This window comes from Salmo salar, chromosome ssa12, assembly GCF_905237065.1.
Source record: "Salmo salar chromosome ssa12, Ssal_v3.1, whole genome shotgun sequence".
Taxonomy (NCBI): domain Eukaryota; kingdom Metazoa; phylum Chordata; class Actinopteri; order Salmoniformes; family Salmonidae; genus Salmo; species Salmo salar.
The window spans coordinates 35,636,595-35,654,150 of record NC_059453.1 but is presented as its reverse complement, the minus strand read 5'-3'; the positions used below and the strand labels follow the sequence as shown (position 1 = coordinate 35,654,150).

Genomic DNA, 17,556 nt, shown 5'->3' with positions numbered 1-17,556 from the left:
ACAAAGGGGTTCATCACCAGCTCTGTAGCTCAACTAGTGGTAGAATAAAACATGGCACTGGAATGATATGTGTCATTTGGCAATATGAAAACATGACATTGTTAATTAGCAAGCAATGTTTCCTCTTGTAATCATTTTGGTAAAATGGACTGAATTTGAATATAGAAAATTTTGCCCTGAAGGGGACCATGATGCAAGGAAACTTGAGGTGCAACATAGTTGGTGTCTTCTGTATATATTAGTTTACCTCTGACATTTGCCCTAAAAGAAGAGTACCATATTTCCCTGCAGCACCATCTTTATTCTGGTTTAAAAAACTACATACAGTATCATTAGCAAACATAACCAATGACAAACAACCATTTCCTTGATTTTAAACAGATGGCCTCAAAGTGCACATTTCCATCCGTCTGGAGCTCAATTTCGATCTTCAAACTGTGATTTGTTCTTGAGAAGGAAGGCTGCTAAGAATTCAATAGGATTTGCAGGTCTGAAAGAGAAGACAAAATTGAGAATGACATTTTTAACAAAGTCTGGTAGCTTGAAAGTTACTTGAAACCCAAATGCTCTTCCCTTTTCATAGTACTACTTGTTCTATACATTTTTTACAAATACATTTCCAAGCATGTCATGCAGAAATGTGAAAAAAATCTGAGCCCCTGCACAGACATTTTCAACATACCTTTCCTTGGCCAGCACAGATAAGCCTTGAAGAAGAATGGGCACCACTGTCTGATCCAAATATGCCCTCGTGGGGAGCGACTGCAGATCCACCTTCTGTTTGGAGACCTTCTCTGTGTTGGCTTTCTCGTTTTCCACTATTCTCTACATAATGTGGTGGTGAAAGAGGAAGCAGAGATACAGAAATATCAACAGTTACCGCTACTCACGCCACTATCCATGCACGTAAGCATCTTAAAAGTGTATTCAGAATTAGAGGTCGACCGATTAATCGGAATGGCTGAGTAATTAGGGCCGATTACACGTTTTCATAATCGGAAATCGGTATTTTTGGACGCCGATTTGGCCGATTTTTAAAATTTATTTACACCTTTATTTAACTAGGCAAGTCAGTTAAGAACACATTCTTATTTTCAATGACGGCCTAGGAATGGTGGGTTAATTGCCATGTTCAGAACAACAGATTTTTACCTTGTCAGCGCAGGGATTCAATCTTGCAACCTTACGGTTAACTAGTCCAATGCTCTAACCACCTGCTTTACATTGCACTCCACGAGGAGCCTGCCTGTTACGCGAATGCAGTAAGAAGCCAAGGTAAGTTGCTAGCAAACATTAAACTTATCTGATAAAAAATCAATCAATCATAATCACTAGTTAACTTCACATGGTTGATGATATTACTAGTTTATCTAGCCTGTCCTGCGTTGCATATAATCGCTTAGGTACATGTTGCTCCAACGTGTACCTAACCATAAACATCAATGCCTTTCTTAAAATCAATACATAAGTATATATTTTTAAACCTGCATATTTAGTTAATATCGCCTGCTAACATGAATTTCTTTTAACTTGGGAAAATGTGTCACAGAGTCAGGGTATATGCAGCAGTTTGGGCCGCCTGGCTCGTTGCGAACTGTGAAGACTATTTCTTCCTAACAAAGACAGCCGACTTTGCCAAACGGGGGATGATTAAACAAAAGCGCATTTGCGAAAAAAGCACAATCGCTGCACGACTGTACCTAACCATAAACATCAATGCCTTCCTTAAAATAAATACACAGAAGTATATATTTTTAAACCTGCATATTTAGCTAAAAGAAATCCAGGTTAGCAGGCAATATTAACCAGGTGAAATTGTGTCACTTCTCATGCTTTCATTGTACGCAGAGTCAGGGCATATGCAACAGTTTGGGCCGCCTGGTTTGTTGCGAACTAATTTGCCAGAATTTTACGTAATTATGACATAACAGGAATATTTAGACTTAGGGATGCCACCCGTTAGATAAAATATGGAACGGTTCTGTATTTCACTGAAAGGAAAAACGTTTTGTTTTCGAGATGATAGTTTCCGGATTCGACCATATTAATGACCTAAGGCTCATATTTCTGTGTGTTTATTATAATTAAAACTATGATTTGATAGAGCAGTCTGACTGAGCGATGGTAGGCAGCAGCAGGCTCGTAAGCATTCATTCAAACAGCATTCATTTTCCCAGCAGCTCTTCGCTGTGCTTCAAGCATTGCGCTGTTTATGACTTCAAGCCTATCAATTCCCAAGATTTGGCTGGTGTAACCGATGTGAAATGGCTAGCTAGTTAGCGGGGTGCACGCTAATAGCGTTTCAAACGTCACTCGCTCTGAGACTTGGAGTGGTTGTCCCCCTTGTCTGGGTAAAGCTGCTTCGAGGGTGGCTGTTGTCGATGTGTTCCTGGTTCGAGCCCAGGTAGGAGCAAGGAGAGCGACGGAAGCTATACTGTTACACTGGCAATACTAAAGTGCCTATAAGAATATTATAGGCACTTTACTATAGAGACAATAATACAAGAAACAACACTTCTGTAGCTTGTCAACTATGTGTCTGTCTATCCCTGTTCTCTCCTCTCTGCACAGGCCATACAAACGCTTCACACCGCGTGGCCGCTGCCACTCTAACCTGGTGGTCCCAGCGCGCACGACCCACGTGGAGTTCCAGGTCTCCGGCAGCCTCTGGAACTGCCGGTCTGCAGCCAACAAGGCTGAGTTCATCTCAGCCTATGCTACCCTCCAGTCCCTAGACTTCCTGGCGCTGACGGAAACATGGATTACCACAGATAACACTGCTACTCCTACTGCTCTCTCTTCGTCTGCCCACGTGTTCTCGCATACCCCTAGAGCATCGAGCCAGCGGGGTGGTGGCACTTGAATCCTCATCTCTCCCAAGTGGACATTCTCTCTTTCTCCCCTGACCCATCTGTCTATCTCCTCATTTGAATTCCATGCTGTCACAGTTACCAGCCCTTTCAAGCTTAACATCCTTATCATTTATCGCCCTCCAGGTTCCCTTGGAGAGTTCATCAATGAGCTTGACGCCTTGATAAGTTCCTTTCCTGAGGATGGCTCACCTCTCACAGTTCTGGGTGACTTTAACCTCCCCACGTCTACCTTTGACTCATTCCTCTCTGCCTCCTTCTTTCCACTCCTCTCCTCTTTTGACCTCACCCTCTCACCTTCCCCCCTACTCACAAGGCAGGCAATACGCTTGACCTCATCTTTACTAGATGCTGTTCTTCCACTAATCTCATTGCAACTCCCCTCCAAATCTCCGACCACTACCTTGTATCCTTTTCCCTCTTGCTCTCATCCAACACTTCTCACTCTGCCCCTACTCGGATGGTATTGCGCCGTCCCAACCTTCGCTCTCTCTCTCCCGCTACTCTCTCCTCTTCCATCCTATCATCTCTTCCCTCTGCTCAAACCTTCTCCAACCTATCTCCTGATTCTGCCTCCTCAACCCTCCTCTCCTCCCTTTCTGCATCCTTTGATTTTCTCTGTCCCCTATCCTCCAGGCCGGCTCGGTCCTCCCCTCCTGCTCCGTGGCTCGACGACTCACTACGAGCTCACAGAACAGGGCTCCGGGCAGCCGAGCGGAAATGGAGGAAAACTCGCCTCCCCTGCGGACCTGGCATCCTTTCACTCCCTCCTCTCTACATTCTCCTCTTCTGTCTCTGCTGCTAAAGCCACTTTCTACCACTCTAAATTCCAAGCATCTGCCTCTAACCCTAGGAAGCTCTTTGCTACCTTCTCCTCCCTCCTGAATCCTCCCCCCCTCCCTCCCCTACGGATGACTTCGTCAACCATTTTGAAAAGAAGGTTGACGATATCCGATCCTCGTTTGCTAAGTCAAACGACACCGCTGGTCCTGCTCACACTGCCCTACCCTGTGCTTTGACCTCTTTCTCCCCTCTCTCTCCAGATGAAATCTTGCGTCTTGTGACGGCCGGCCGCCCAACAACCTGCCCACTTGACCCTATCCCCTCCTCTCTTCTCCAGACCATTTCCGGAGACCTTCTCCCCTTCCTCACCTCGCTCATCAACTCATCCTTGATCGCTGGCTACGTCCCTTCCGTCTTCAAGAGAGCGAGAGTTGCACCCCTTCTGAAAAAACCTACACTCGATCCCTCCGATGTCAACTACAGACCAGTATCCCTTCTTTCTTTTCTCTCCAAAACTCTTGAACGTGCCGTCCTTGGCCAGCTCTCCTGCTATCTCTCTCAGAATGACCTTCTTGATCCTAATCAGTCAGGTTTCAAGACTGGGCATTCAACTGAGACTGCTCTTCTCTGTGTCACGGAGGCTCTCCGCACTGCTAAAGCCAACTCTCTCTCCTCTGCTCTCATCCTTCTAGACCTATCTGCTGCCTTTGATACTGTGAACCATCAGATCCTCCTCTCCACCCTCTCCGAGTTGGGCATCTCCGGCGCGGCCCACGCTTGGATTGCGTCCTACCTGACAGGTCGCTCCTACCAGGTGGCGTGGCGAGAATCTGTCTCCGCACCATGCGCTCTCACCACTGGTGTCCCCCAGGGCTCTGTTCTAGGCCCTCTCCTATTCTCGCTATACACCAAGTCACTTGGCTCTGTCATATCCTCACATGGTCTCTCCTATCATTGCTATGCAGACGACACACAATTAATCTTCTCCTTTCCCCCTTCTGATAACCAGGCGGCGAATCGCATTTCTGCATGTCTGTCAGACATATCAGTGTGGATGACGGATCACCACCTCAAGCTGAACCTCGGCAAGACGGAGCTGCTCTTCCTCCCGGGGAAGGACTGCCCGTACCATGATCTCGCCATCACGGTTGACTTCTCCCTTGTGTCCTCCTCCCAGAGTGCTAAGAACCTTGGCGTGATCCTGGACAACACCCTGTCGTTCTCCACTAACATCAAGGCGGTGACCCGATCCTGTAGGTTCATGCTCTACAACATTCGCAGAGTACGACCCTGCCTCACACAGGAAGCGGTGCAGGTCCTAATCCAGGCACTTGTCATCTCCCGTCTGGATTACTGCAACTCGCTGTTGGCTGGGCTCCCTGCCTGTGCCATTAAACCCCTACAACTCATCCAGAATGCCGCAGCCCGTCTGGTGCTCAACCTTCCCAAGTTCTCTCACGTCACCCCGCTCCTCCGCTCTCTCCACTGGCTTCCAGTTGAAGCTCGCATCCGCTACAAGACCATGGTGATTGCCTACGGAGCTGTGAAGGGAACGGCACCTCCATACCTTCAGGCTCTGATCAGGCCCTACACCCAAACAAGGGCACTGCGTTCATCCACCTCTGGCCTGCTGGCCCCCCTACCTCTGAGGAAGCACAGTTCCCGCTCAGCCCAGTCAAAACTGTTCGCTGCTCTGGCACCCCAATGGTGGAACAAGCTCCCTCACGACGCCAGGACAGCGGAGTCAATCACCACCTTCCGGAGACACCTGAAACCCCACCTCTTTAAGGAATACCTAGGATAGGATAAAGTAATCCTTCTAACCCCCCCCTTAAAAGATTTAGATGCACTATTGTAAAGTGGTTGTTCCACTGGATATCATAAGGTGAATGCACAAATTTGTAAGTCGCTCTGGATAAGAGCGTCTGCTAAATGACTTAAATGTAATGTAAAAACATTCAATAGTCAAAGGTATATGAAATACAAATCGTATAGAGAGAAATAGTCCTATAATAACTACAACCTAAAACTTCTTACCTGGGAATATTGAAGACTCATTTTAATTAAAAGGAACCACCAGCTTTCATATGTTCTCATGTTCTCAGCAAGGAATTTAAACGTTAGCTTTCTTACATGGCACATATTGCACTTTTACTTTCTTCTCCAACACTTGTTTTTGCATTATTTAAACCAAATTGAACATGCTTCATTATTTATGAGGCAAAATTTATTTTATTGATGTATTATATTAAGCTATAATAAGTGTTCATTCAGTATTGTTGTAATTGTCATTATTACAAATAAATACATGGGGAATAATCGGCCGATTAATCGGTATCGGCTTTTTTGTTGTTGTTGGTGCCCTCCAATAATCGGTATCGGCGTTAAAAAAAAATCATAATCGGTCGACCTCTGCTCAGAATTGCAATCAAGGTTACCATAACTATCATAATGCAGTGTGATGTTTGAGTCTTTGAAATGAACCCCTTTTCAAGGACATGATTTTCTGAAAGGCACAATAATCGTATAGATTGTCATACCTGGATGTTTTCCGTCAGTCCATATTCAGAATGGGGGGTTTCAGCTGTCTAAAAAAAGAGCAGAAATATGTATTTATTTAAAAATGGTCTATCAAACACGCCATTTAAATGAAGAGAACCACTTAAAATCCCTAACTACATCCGTATTAGACTTACTGGCGTGTGCACCTCCATAGATTGGTCTGCGTCCGTGTGATCTGAGAGAAACATACATTAACGTCAGCTACCTACATTCTAGGCAACAGGAAGAGGATAGTCAGTCAGTTAACGTAAAAGTCTTCAGAATCATTCGGAGACAGATCAGCAACAATATCAAAATGTCAACAACCGCAAGGACGGTGGTTCTGTCATCGTTTAACTAGAACGTAAAATACACACACTTACTCCAGATTAAGTTCAGGTAGATAACCACATAGCAGTACCATCCATTCTTACAAGCCAAAGAAGGTACCCTACAGGCAGGCTAGCTACAGTAATGTCGAATGAATATATGAATTCAAGTGGCGGGTAAACTAACGTCACTTTAGCTCGTTGGCTAGCTAACGTTATCATGTTAGCAACGACCTTCCACCGTGAACCAAGGACTGTTGCCGACAGAACAGACTGGATCAAACAAATTGTTGGGGTATACGAAAATATTTCAAGCTAAATGTACCGCAACAACTATAATAGAACGCAAAAAGTGCCGATAAACGAACAACATTTCACTTACCGTCCGCCATGTTTGTTGTGAGTATTTACGCAATGTGCGTGGTCTCTACGTACAATCTTGTTTTCAGTTACGTACTGTTTATGATAGGACAAGAGTGAGCGTACCCCTCCTCTCGTTCCCTTTTGTTCGTTTGGTAACCGCCCCGTCCAATTTGATCAACATTTGGACCACCATGTCTGGGAATATGTGGCAACTGTAGACGCTGCAAAGGTTGAGAGGCAACCCAAGCAAAAGGCAAGACCGTTATGTTATGGATACGATAGCGAGCCATCGGGTGAATGAGTTCTCCGGGAGGAAGAGGCAGCAGAAAGAAGCGAGGCCCTGCAGGGTCCCCGCCCGACGGAGGGGCCACCTGCGACCAGGTGTCACTACATAAACGAAATTTGTACTACTTCTCATACCCACTGCTGGCGTTGTTTGCAGTGCTCCGTGTCCTCGTCTTGCATTTTGGCGAACTCTTCGCCTGGCTGTACGAGCGGATGTCTCGTGCTATGGCTGCGAGACCCAAACAACGGGCAGCAGACGAGCATGCGAACAAGGTATGCGAGCAGGACATCGGCGAGCAGATCCGAAACCACCACAAACAAGCATTCGAGTACATCTCAGTGGCTCTGAGAATTGACGAGGATGACAAAGGTATGTTTTCAGTGTAGTGTGACTGCTATTTGCAGCAGCACCACTGACTGTTGTGTAGCTGGGTTTAACAGCAGTTGTCAAGTTATCAACTGTTATAAACCCATGTGTGGATAACGCAAACAAAGATAAAACTGTCAATACAGATTGAAACAAAACGGGTTACATTTAACTAGGCCTATTGATTCAAACTCAGGCTCTGTACCCAAACAGCAACGCAACGGGAGCATGTACAAATATTATTATATTCTAAATGCAAACGAGGAAGTAAAGAAAGAGCGAGGTCAGTTGACTTACTGGTTGAAGTTGTGATTTTCTGCATGATAAAAGGTGTGGTGCAGAAGTGTTGATCCCATGATATCTTGTGTATTTATGGGACTTTCCGTAGAAACCGCTACATAGTTTTTATAATGTCATCATGCAGACAGAGAGAGAAATGATGTTCTGTCAATGACATTGTCTGCAACCACATAGCGTTATTAGCTTATTGGACTACAGATACATATCTGTCCATTATACCACCACACTATTACTACAATAACTTACTGTTGAGGCGGTTGACAGAGTTATGTATACCGTTCAATATGGCTTGGAGAATATGCCTGCCTACTCAACCTAGGTCTCAGACTGGCTGAATGCAGCCAGCCACAGCGGTGATAGGCGGCAATATGTTAGCGGCTGAATATATGGGTGTTTTCTGTTAAAATAATGTGTTTCTTGTTAAAAGGCTGAATAGCACTAAAGGGAATAAGCAAAGGCACTATGTGTAATCCTGGGATTAAGTGTATTTATTGGTATAATTCTATATTGGCCGATAGTTATATGTACTTCTCCTATAATGGCCATTAGTAATATTATAGTCCGATAATGGCATGTAGCAATCTTATAATTGCCTATAGTAATCTGTACTTATTATTTTTTGGTAAATAATGTATTGGCTCCACCACCAATAAAATTGATCCAAGGAACTAGAGGGGAGGGGAAACCCCGCATAGAGGAAAGAACTTAGATTTGGAAAAATGGTGGAGTAAAGCCGAGGGGATATGGTTATTAGCATAAAGTGGAGGGACTATGAAACTTGTATAAGCATGAAACTGTTTTAAAGGAGTGGACTGAGACTGAGTCCGGCAGTTGCTCCATGGACCAACTCAGCTTGTTAGTTTGTAATAAAGTCTATTTGAATTCATTCCGGTATCTGAGAGATATTATTAAACCAATATTTCCACGACAATTGCTAGGGACACCCACCAGTAGACCCAGCCCACTATTCCCTGCTTTATTTTTTTATCATGATGATCTAGTCTAACTAGCCTGCATAATTTAAGGTGCCAATTAATGTTTTACCGCTTGTTAAAAAAGGAAAATAACAAAGATGGGCTAGCCTGTATAAATTAAGGTGCCAATGATAGTGGATATGCTAAAACCAGCAAATAAATAGGCTTGGTCCTCCTTTGTGCCACCATCTTTTGGAAACCAGGATGGTTTATATTCCCAATATTGCTGTCCACACACACACACACACACACATAACACACACAGAGTAGGATATACAGTACAGCATGAGATCTACTGCCTATCTGCATGTGCCTTTCTCCAATCTGTGTGATCCCAGGGGATCAATAGACATGTGCTGGGATGACGTGAGCTGACATGAATTGTTATCGTCAGCAGGGTGGAAAATGCCATCCGATTCTCTCTCCTCTCCCGAGTTGGCTGTGTCATCATGCATGGGCGAACTGAACGAATTGAGTTCCTCCCTGATACTTGAAACCAGACTAATCTTCCAGCTTTGGAGACCCCCCCCCCCACATCTGCATCCACGTCTTGTCTGCCAACGTTCGATTTACCTACTGAACTGGCTGGAGTGAGGTGCCAAAGGGCTTACTGTACTCTACCACTATACTGTACTTGCTCAGGTTTAGCCTAGTGCACACAGTCACACCTGTCCCAAACCATTTCATACATTCAAGGGTTGACTGTATATTATATATTTCTACCGCTCAGTGTTTTTTCGAGTAGGCATATATTGTAGTGTAGGAAGCCTCTTGTGCTCTTTTTCAACCAGGCCCCTCCCATATCAGACATCCCGTTTCTCTGTGTAGCACCATTGTGATTGCATGGGGAGAGAAAATGGTTTTGGCCTCACGGAACAAAGGGTCTGATTCAACGAGGGCCTTGGACTCTTTTGTGAGGCTTTTGTACGCTTAGCTCTCCCTCTGGGAGTGTGGAGAATGCCATCACTTTGAACATGAGTCCCCCAGAATGCCGCACTGTTGGCCCACATCTTTTGAAACAAACAACTGTGTTATCGAAATCTAGGTTTGTTGGGTTGTCTCACTGAAAGATGGGGCATTCCCAGTCACTGTCTTGGTCTAAATGCCCTACTTAGTTTTTCATCATGGTTGGACATTAGCTTATATATGGAAATAGATCTGGAATGTTTTTCATATCTTATCATAAGTCATGACCTTTTCAATGAAGGCTAAGCCGAATATCACATCCGTCTATTAATTTGCAATTAAAGGCTCTGGCCTATATCATGCCCCTAAGTAACCTAAACCTGTAGAGATGTGTGGTGGTTTGAAGTGAAAGTCAAATCCATCTTATTTATTTATATATTGAAATGGAGGAGGGCCGGAGTGGCAGCTATCATTGTCTTTAAATGGCTAGAGAGGGTACAATGACAGTTCTCATATTGATAAGATCCTAATAGAAGTAACGCATATGCCACAGCAGGGTCTGTTCATCAGGGCATGCAACGGAAAAACTGGAATCAGCGATTCTTATTCGACAATTCCTCCCTGTTTCAGGCTGTTTTTCAGTTTAGTGCCAAATGACCACAACTCGGCTGAACCCAATAGAATTTCAGGCCTGTCTGCCTGCCTTGGGGATTAGGGAGCCCCGGTCTCAATAATACTCAGAATCACTCATAAGGAGTGGATATGCTGTATATTCCCACAGCTATGAAAATCATTCTTATGACTTGACACTGCTCCATGCCAGAGGGGTTTAAGAGACTGGGTCAGTCATGTGAAATGATACCTTATAGTTCACGTCATTATGGTTTGATCCATGAATCTCTGTACTTTTTGTTTGAGGTCCTGATTGACTGTCTGTCATGCCATGCCAAATGTTTGTTTTTGCTATTCTTCCAATGCCTCTTGAGATGCTATACCTTTAGGCAACACAAAGCGTGTTGAATTTGTAGGCTAAAACATGTAGGCATAATGCATGTAAAATATGTAGGCTAAAACATGTAGGCCTAAAGCATGTAAAATATATGTAGGCTAACACATGTAGGCCTAAAGCATGTAAAATATATGTAGGCTAACACATGTAGGCCTAAAGCATGTAAAATATATGTAGGCTAACACATGTAGGCCTAAAGCATGTAAAATATGTAGACAAACACATGTAGGCCCAAAGCATGTAAAATATGTATTGTAGACTAAAGGATGCTTAGCCTCCTGCAAAATTACTAAATATCTCATCCTTTTACGTTGGCTCTTATTTGACTGTGAGCAATGATTTTGTATGTACTCTAACCTCAAAATGCTTTTTTTCTCTGCCTGTCTGACTGGCCCGACCTTGTGGTTTGTGTGTTACTAGTGCACAAGGAACAGGCAGTCCAGTGGTACAAACGCGGAATCGCAGAGCTCGAGAGGGGCATTGCGATCGAGGTAGCTGAAAATGGTGAGTTGACTGTGCATACTTTGCTGTATTTAGTATTTCCAAGGACCTACAGTCGTGGCCAACAGTTTTGAGAATGACACAAATATAAATGTTCAAAGTCTGCTGCCTCAGTTTGTATGATGGCAATTTGCATATACTCCAGAATGTTATGAAGAGTGATCAGATGAATTGCAATTAATTGCAAAGTCCCTATTTGCCATGCAAATGAACTGAATCCCCCCAAAACATTTCCACTGCATTTCAGCCCTGCCACAAAAGGGCCAGCTGACATCATGTCAGTGATTCTCTTGTTAACACAGGTGTGAGTGTTGACGAGGACAAGGCTGGAGATCACTCTGTCATGCTGATTTAGTTCGAATAACAGACTGGAAGCTTCAAAAGGAGGGTGGTGCTTGGAATCATTGTTCTTCCTCTGTCAACCATGGTTACCTGCAAGGAAACACGTGCCGTCATCATTGCTTTGCACAAAAAGGGCTTCACATGCAAGGATATTGCTGCCAGTAAGATTGCACCTAAATCAACCATTTATCAGATCATCAAGAACTTCAAGGAGAGCGGTTCAATTGTTGTGAAGAAGGCTTCAGGGCGCCTAAGAAAGTCCAGCAAGCGCCAGGGCTGTCTCCTAAAGTTGATTCAGCTGTGGGATCGGGGCACCACCAGTACAGAGCTTGCACAGTGAGGCGAAGACTTTTGGAGGATGGCCTGGTGTCAAGAAGGGCAGCAAAGAAGCCACTTCTCTCCAGGAAAAACATCAGGGACAGACTGATATTCTGCAAAAGGTACAGGGATTGGACTGCTGAGGACTGGGGTAAAGTCATTTTCTCTGATGAATCTCCTTTCCGATTGTTTGGGGCATCCGGAAAAGACGAGGTGAGCGCTACCATCAGTCCTGTGTCATGCCAACAGTAAAGCATCCTGAGACCATTTATGTGTGGGTTTGCTTCTCAGCCAAGGGAGTGGGCTCACTCACAATTTTGCCTAAGAACACAGCCATGAATAACGAATGGTACCAACACATCCTCCGAGAGCAACTTCTCCCAACCATCCAGGAACAGTTTGGTGATGAACAATGCCTTTTCCAGCATGATGGAGCACCTTGCCATAAGGCAAAAGTGATAACCTCTATGGGCAAGGTGGGACGCTGGCGTCCCACCTACGTAACAGCCACTTGCAGCCTGTGGCGCGATTTTCAAAATCTTAAAAATCCTATTACTTCAATTTCTCAAACATATGACTATTTTACAGCTATTTAAAGACAAGACTCTCGTTAATCTAACCACACTGTCCGATTTCAAAAAGGCTTTACAACGAAAGCAAAACATTAGATTATGTCAGCAGAGTACCAAGCCAGAAATAATCAGACACCCATTTTTCAAGCCAGCATATAATGTCACCAAAACCCAGAAGACAGCTAAATGCAGCACTCACCTTTGATGATCTTCATCAGATGACAACCCTAGGACATTATGTTATACAATACATGCATGTTTTGTTCAATCAAGTTCATATTTATATCAAAAACCAGCTTTTTACATTAGCATGTGACGTTCAGAACTAGCATACCCCCCGCAAACTTCCGGGGAATTCGCTAACATTTTACTAAATTACTCACGATAAACGTTCACAAAAAGCATAACAATTATTTTAAGAATTATAGATACATTACTCCTCTATGCACTCGATATGTCCGATTTTAAAATAGCTTTTTGGTGAAAGCACATTTTGCAATATTCTAAGTACATAGCCCAGGCATCACGGGCTCGCTATTTAGACACCCGGCAAGTTTAGCACTCACCATAATCATATTTACTATTATAAAAGTTTGATTACCTTTTGTTGTCTTCGTCAGAATGCACTCCCAGGACGTCTACTTCAATAACAAATGTTGGTTTGGTCCAAAATAATCCATCGTTATATCCGAATAGCGGCGTTTTGTTCGTATGCGTTCCAGACACTATCCGAAATGGTAAAGAAGTGTCGTGCGCATGGCGCAATTCGTGACAATAAAATTCTAAATATTCCATTACCGTACTTTCAAGCATGTCAACCGCTGTTTAAAATCAATTTTTACGCCATTTTTCTCGTGAGAAAGCGATAATATTCCGACAGGGAATCTCCTTTTCGGCAAACAGAGGAAAAAATCACAAAGGCGGGGGCGGTCGGGGTCACGCGCATAAGCCCAGAGTCCCTTGATCGGCCACTTGAGAAAGGCGATAATGTGTTTCAGCCTGGGGCTGGAATGACGACATTCTGTTTTTTCCCGGGCTCTGAGCGCCTATGGACGACGTGGGAAGTGTCACGTTAGAGCAGAGATCCTTAGTAAAAGATAGAGATGGAAAAGAAGTTCAAGAAATGGTCAGACAGGCCACTTCCTGTAAAGGAATCTCTCAGGTTTTGACCTGCCATTTGAGTTCTGTTATACTCACAGACACCATTCAAACAGTTTTAGAAACTTTAGGGTGTTTTCTATCCATATGTAATAAGTATATGCATATTCTAGTTACTGGGTAGGAGTGGTAACCAGATTAAATCGGGTATGTTTTTTATCCAGCCGTGTCAATACTGCCCCCTAGCCCTAACAGGATAACTAACTGGCTCGGGGAACAAAACATCAATATTTTGGGCCCATGGCCAGGAAACTCCCCAGACCTTAATCCCATTGAGAACTTGTGGTCAATCCTCAAGATGCGGGTGGACAAACAAAAACCCACAAAGTCTGACAAACTCCAAGCATTGATTATGCAAGAATGGGCTGCCATCAGTCAGGATGTGGCCCAGAAGTTAATTGACAGTATGCCAGGGCGGATTGCAGAGGTCTTGAAAAAGAAGGGTCAACACTGCAAATATTGACTCTTAGCATCAACTTCATGTAATTTTTTATGTATTTAATTTTTTTTTTACCTTATATTTAACCAGGTACGCTAGTTGACTACAAGTTCTCATTTGCAACTGCGAGCTGGCCAAGATCAAGCATAGCAATTTGACACATACAACAACACAGAGTTACACATGGATTAAACAAAACATACAGTCAATAATACAGTAGAACAAAAGAAAACAAAAAGTCTATATACAGTGAGTGCAAATGAGATAAGTTAAGGCAATAAATAGGCCATGGTGGTGAAGTAATTATAATATAGCAATTAAACACTGGAATGGTAGATGTGCAGAAGATGAATGTGCAGTAGAGATACTGGGGTGCAAAGGAGCAAGATAAATAAATAAATACAGTATGGGGATGAGGTAGGTAGATAGATGGGCTGTTTACAGATGGGCTATGTACAGGTGCAGTGATCTGTGAGCTGCTCTGACAGCTGGTGCTTAAAGCTAGTGAGGGAGATATGAGTCTCCAGCTTCTGAGGATTGTCAATAAAAGTCTTTGACACATATGAAATGCTTGTAATTATACTTCAATATTCCATAGTAACATCTGACAAAAATATCTAAAGACACTGATGCAGCAAACTTTGTGGAAATTAATATTTGTGTCATTCTCAAAACTTTTGGCCATGACTGTAGTGCAGATTTCCTTAACATCTCTGGTCCCGGAGAGCTAGTGATATGCAGGGTTTTAATTCAGCCTAGCGTTAACACACATGGTTCAGCTAACCGTGGTCCTGATTGAAGAACATGCTCAGCTGATTATTGTAATCACCTAGTGTGTGGCTGCTGGGTTGGAACAAAAACCTGCATACCCAGTAGCTCTAAGACTGGAGTTGGAGAACTCTGCTGTAGCAAAAAATAAATAAATACAGGAGTGTAAAACAAGGATGAAAACTGCTATTTTACTAATAGATTTGTTTTTATTCTCTCTTCTCTTCCAGGCGAGAAATGTGAACGTGATAAACGTCTACAGGCCAAGATGATCACCAATCTGATCATGGCAAAGGATCGCCTGGAGCTTTTAGGTGAGAATCAAGCATTTGGACACATTTTTGAATGTCTTGCCTTCCGTTTGCACATTGATACCGCATGGCACCTTCTGAACGGCTGCATGCATGTTGAATGCGTGGCAGGACATTGTTTTATTGTGTGACATTTGTTGCTTTTCATGCTAGCTTAGATATGTCTGTTAGCTTTATATGGACTGATTTCAGTGCCAACAGAAATTGTATTTGAATTACATAATTTTGAATTTGTATAACAATATTGAATTTGAATGTAATATTTATGAATTTGTAATGCACAAATTAAAAAATTTAATTCATAAGTTGTACTTGTATTTTCAGGATTTGGAACTGAATTGAATGAATATTGCATTCTGTTTTAAAATTTGATTTGAATTTAATTGAATATTCAAATTCAATATTGAAATCAAATTTTAATTGTCACTTGCTTTGTAAAGAGGTGTAGACAAACATTGAAATGCTTACTTATGGGCCCTTCCCAACAATGCAGAATACAATTAATAAAAAACAAATTTGTACAGTCGTGGACAAAAGTTGAGAAAGACACAAATATTAATTTTCAGAGTTTGCTGCTTCAGTGTCTTTAGATATTTTTGTCAGATGTTACTATGGAATACTGAAGTATAATTACAAGCATTTCATAAGTGTCAAAGGCTTTTATTGACAATTACATGAAGTTGATGCAAAGAGTCAATATTTGCAGTGTTGACCCTTCTTTTTCAAGACCTCTGCAATTCGACCTGGCATGCTGTCAATTAACTTCTGGGCCACATCCTGACTGATGGCAGCCCATTCTTGCATAATCAATGCTTGGAGTTTGTCAGACTTTGTGGGGTTTTGTTTGTCCACCCGCCTCTTGAGGATTGACCGCAAGTTCTCAATGGGATTAAGGTCTGGGGAGTTTCCTGGCCATGGGCCCAAAATATCAATGTTTTGTTCCCCCGAGCCACTTAGTTATCACTTTTTCCTTATGGCAAGGTGCACCATCATATGAATGGTCTCAGGATGCTTTACTGTTGGCATGACACAGGACTGACGGTAGCGCTCACCTTGTCTTCTCTGGACAAGCTTTTTTCCGGATGCCCCAAACAATCGGAAAGGGGATTCATCAGAGAAAATGACTTTACCCCAGTCCTCAGCAGTCCAATCCCTGTACCTTTTGCAGAATATCAGTCTGTCTCTGATGTTTTTCCTGGAGAGAAGTGGCTTCTTTGCTGCCCTCCTTGACACCAGGCCATCCTCCAAAAGTCTTCGCCTCACTGTGCGTGCAGATGCACTCACACCTGCAGATGCACTCACACCTGCCTGCTGCCATTCCTGAGCAAGCTCTGTACTGGTGGTGCCCCGATCCCACAGCTGAATCAACTTTAGGCGACGGTCCTGGTGCATGCTGGACTTTCTTGGGCGCCCTGAAGCCTTCTTCACAACAATTGAACCGCTCTCCTTGAAGTTCTTGATGATCCGAGAAATGGTTGATTTAGGTGCAATCTTACTGACAGCAATATCCTTGCCTCTGAAGCCCTTTTTGTGCAAAGCAATGATGACGGCACGTGTTTCCTTGCAGGTAACCATGGTTGACAGAGGAAGAACAATGATTCCAAGTAGAGGTCGCCCGATTAATCGGAATGGCCGATTTCAAGTTTTCATAACAATCGGAAATCGGTATTTTTGGACGCCGATTTGGCCGAATTTTGTATTTTTTTATCTTTTTTTGATTTATTTCTAATTGTTCTTTTTTTTAAACAATTTTTTTTTTTTTTTTTTAGACCTTTATTTAACTAGGCAAGTCAGTTAAGAACACATTCTTATTTTCAATGACAGCCTAGGAACGGTGGGTTAACTGCCTTGTTCAGGGGCAGAAAGACAGATTTTTACCTTGTCAGCTCAGGGATTCAATCTTGCAACCTTACGGTTAACTAATCCATCGCTCTAACCACCTGCTTTACATTGCACTCCACGAGGTTACGCGAATGCAGTAAGAAGCCAAGGTAAGTTGCTAGCTAGCATTAAACTTATCTTATAATAAACTTATCTTATAAAAAACAATCAATCAATCATAATCACTAGTTAACTATACATGGTTGATGATATTACTAGTTTATCTAGCCTGTCCTGCGTTGCATATAATCGCTTAGGTACACGTTTCTCCAACCATAAACATCAATGCCTTTCTTAAAATCAATACACAAGCATATATTTTTAAACCTGCATATTTAGTTAATATTGCCTGCTAACATGAATTTCTTTTAACTAGGGAAAATGTGTCAGTTCTCTTGCAAACAGAGTCAGGGTATATGCAGCAGTTTGGGCCGCCTGGCTCGTTGCGAACTGTGAAGACTATTTCTTCCTAACAAAGACAGCCGACTTTGCCAAACGGGGGATGATTTAACAAAAGCGCATTTGCGAAAAAAGCACAA

At 43.1% G+C, this 17,556-nt stretch overlaps 2 protein-coding genes across 5 annotated transcripts in view; one reads left to right on the top strand and one right to left on the bottom strand.

Annotated features, from left to right (window-relative positions):
* Positions 1 to 280: 280 nt before the first annotated feature.
* On the bottom strand, positions 281 to 7,875 carry LOC106564822 (protein dpy-30 homolog). 3 transcript variants are annotated; one of them, XM_014131252.1, is made up of 5 exons: positions 7,836 to 7,875; positions 6,350 to 6,390; positions 6,194 to 6,241; positions 683 to 825; positions 281 to 490 (listed from the first exon to the last, which is right to left on the bottom strand). In XM_014131252.1, the coding sequence occupies exons 1-5, from the start codon at positions 7,858 to 7,860 to the stop codon at positions 418 to 420; spliced, it is 330 nt and encodes a 109-aa protein (XP_013986727.1). In that variant the 5' UTR covers positions 7,861 to 7,875; the 3' UTR covers positions 281 to 417. The 3 variants fall into 3 exon arrangements, with proteins under 3 accessions (XP_013986727.1, XP_013986728.1, XP_013986729.1); XM_014131253.2 differs by lacking the exon at positions 7,836 to 7,875 and adding an exon at positions 6,906 to 7,106; XM_014131254.2 differs by lacking the exon at positions 7,836 to 7,875 and adding an exon at positions 6,578 to 6,836.
* LOC106564821 (spastin) overlaps positions 7,184 to 17,556 on the top strand; it is a 62,104-nt gene continuing 51,731 nt past the window's right edge. For both annotated transcript variants that reach the window (XM_014131251.2, XM_014131250.2), the window contains exons 1-3: positions 7,184 to 7,541; positions 11,148 to 11,231; positions 15,056 to 15,139. In XM_014131251.2, coding sequence (XP_013986726.1) covers positions 7,184 to 7,541; positions 11,148 to 11,231; positions 15,056 to 15,139 — 526 coding nt within the window. The remainder of the gene's footprint in view (positions 7,542 to 11,147; positions 11,232 to 15,055; positions 15,140 to 17,556) is intronic.

Coding starts and splice junctions, on each gene's coding strand:
- LOC106564822 (XM_014131252.1), bottom strand. CDS start 7,860: ATGCAGAAAATCACAACTTCAACCA. Junction 6,391..7,835: donor GAAAATCACAACTTCAACCA/GTAAGTCAACTG, acceptor TGTTTCTCTCAG/ATCACACGGACGCAGACCAA. Junction 491..682: donor TCTGTGCTGGCCAAGGAAAG/GTATGTTGAAAA, acceptor CTTCTCTTTCAG/ACCTGCAAATCCTATTGAAT.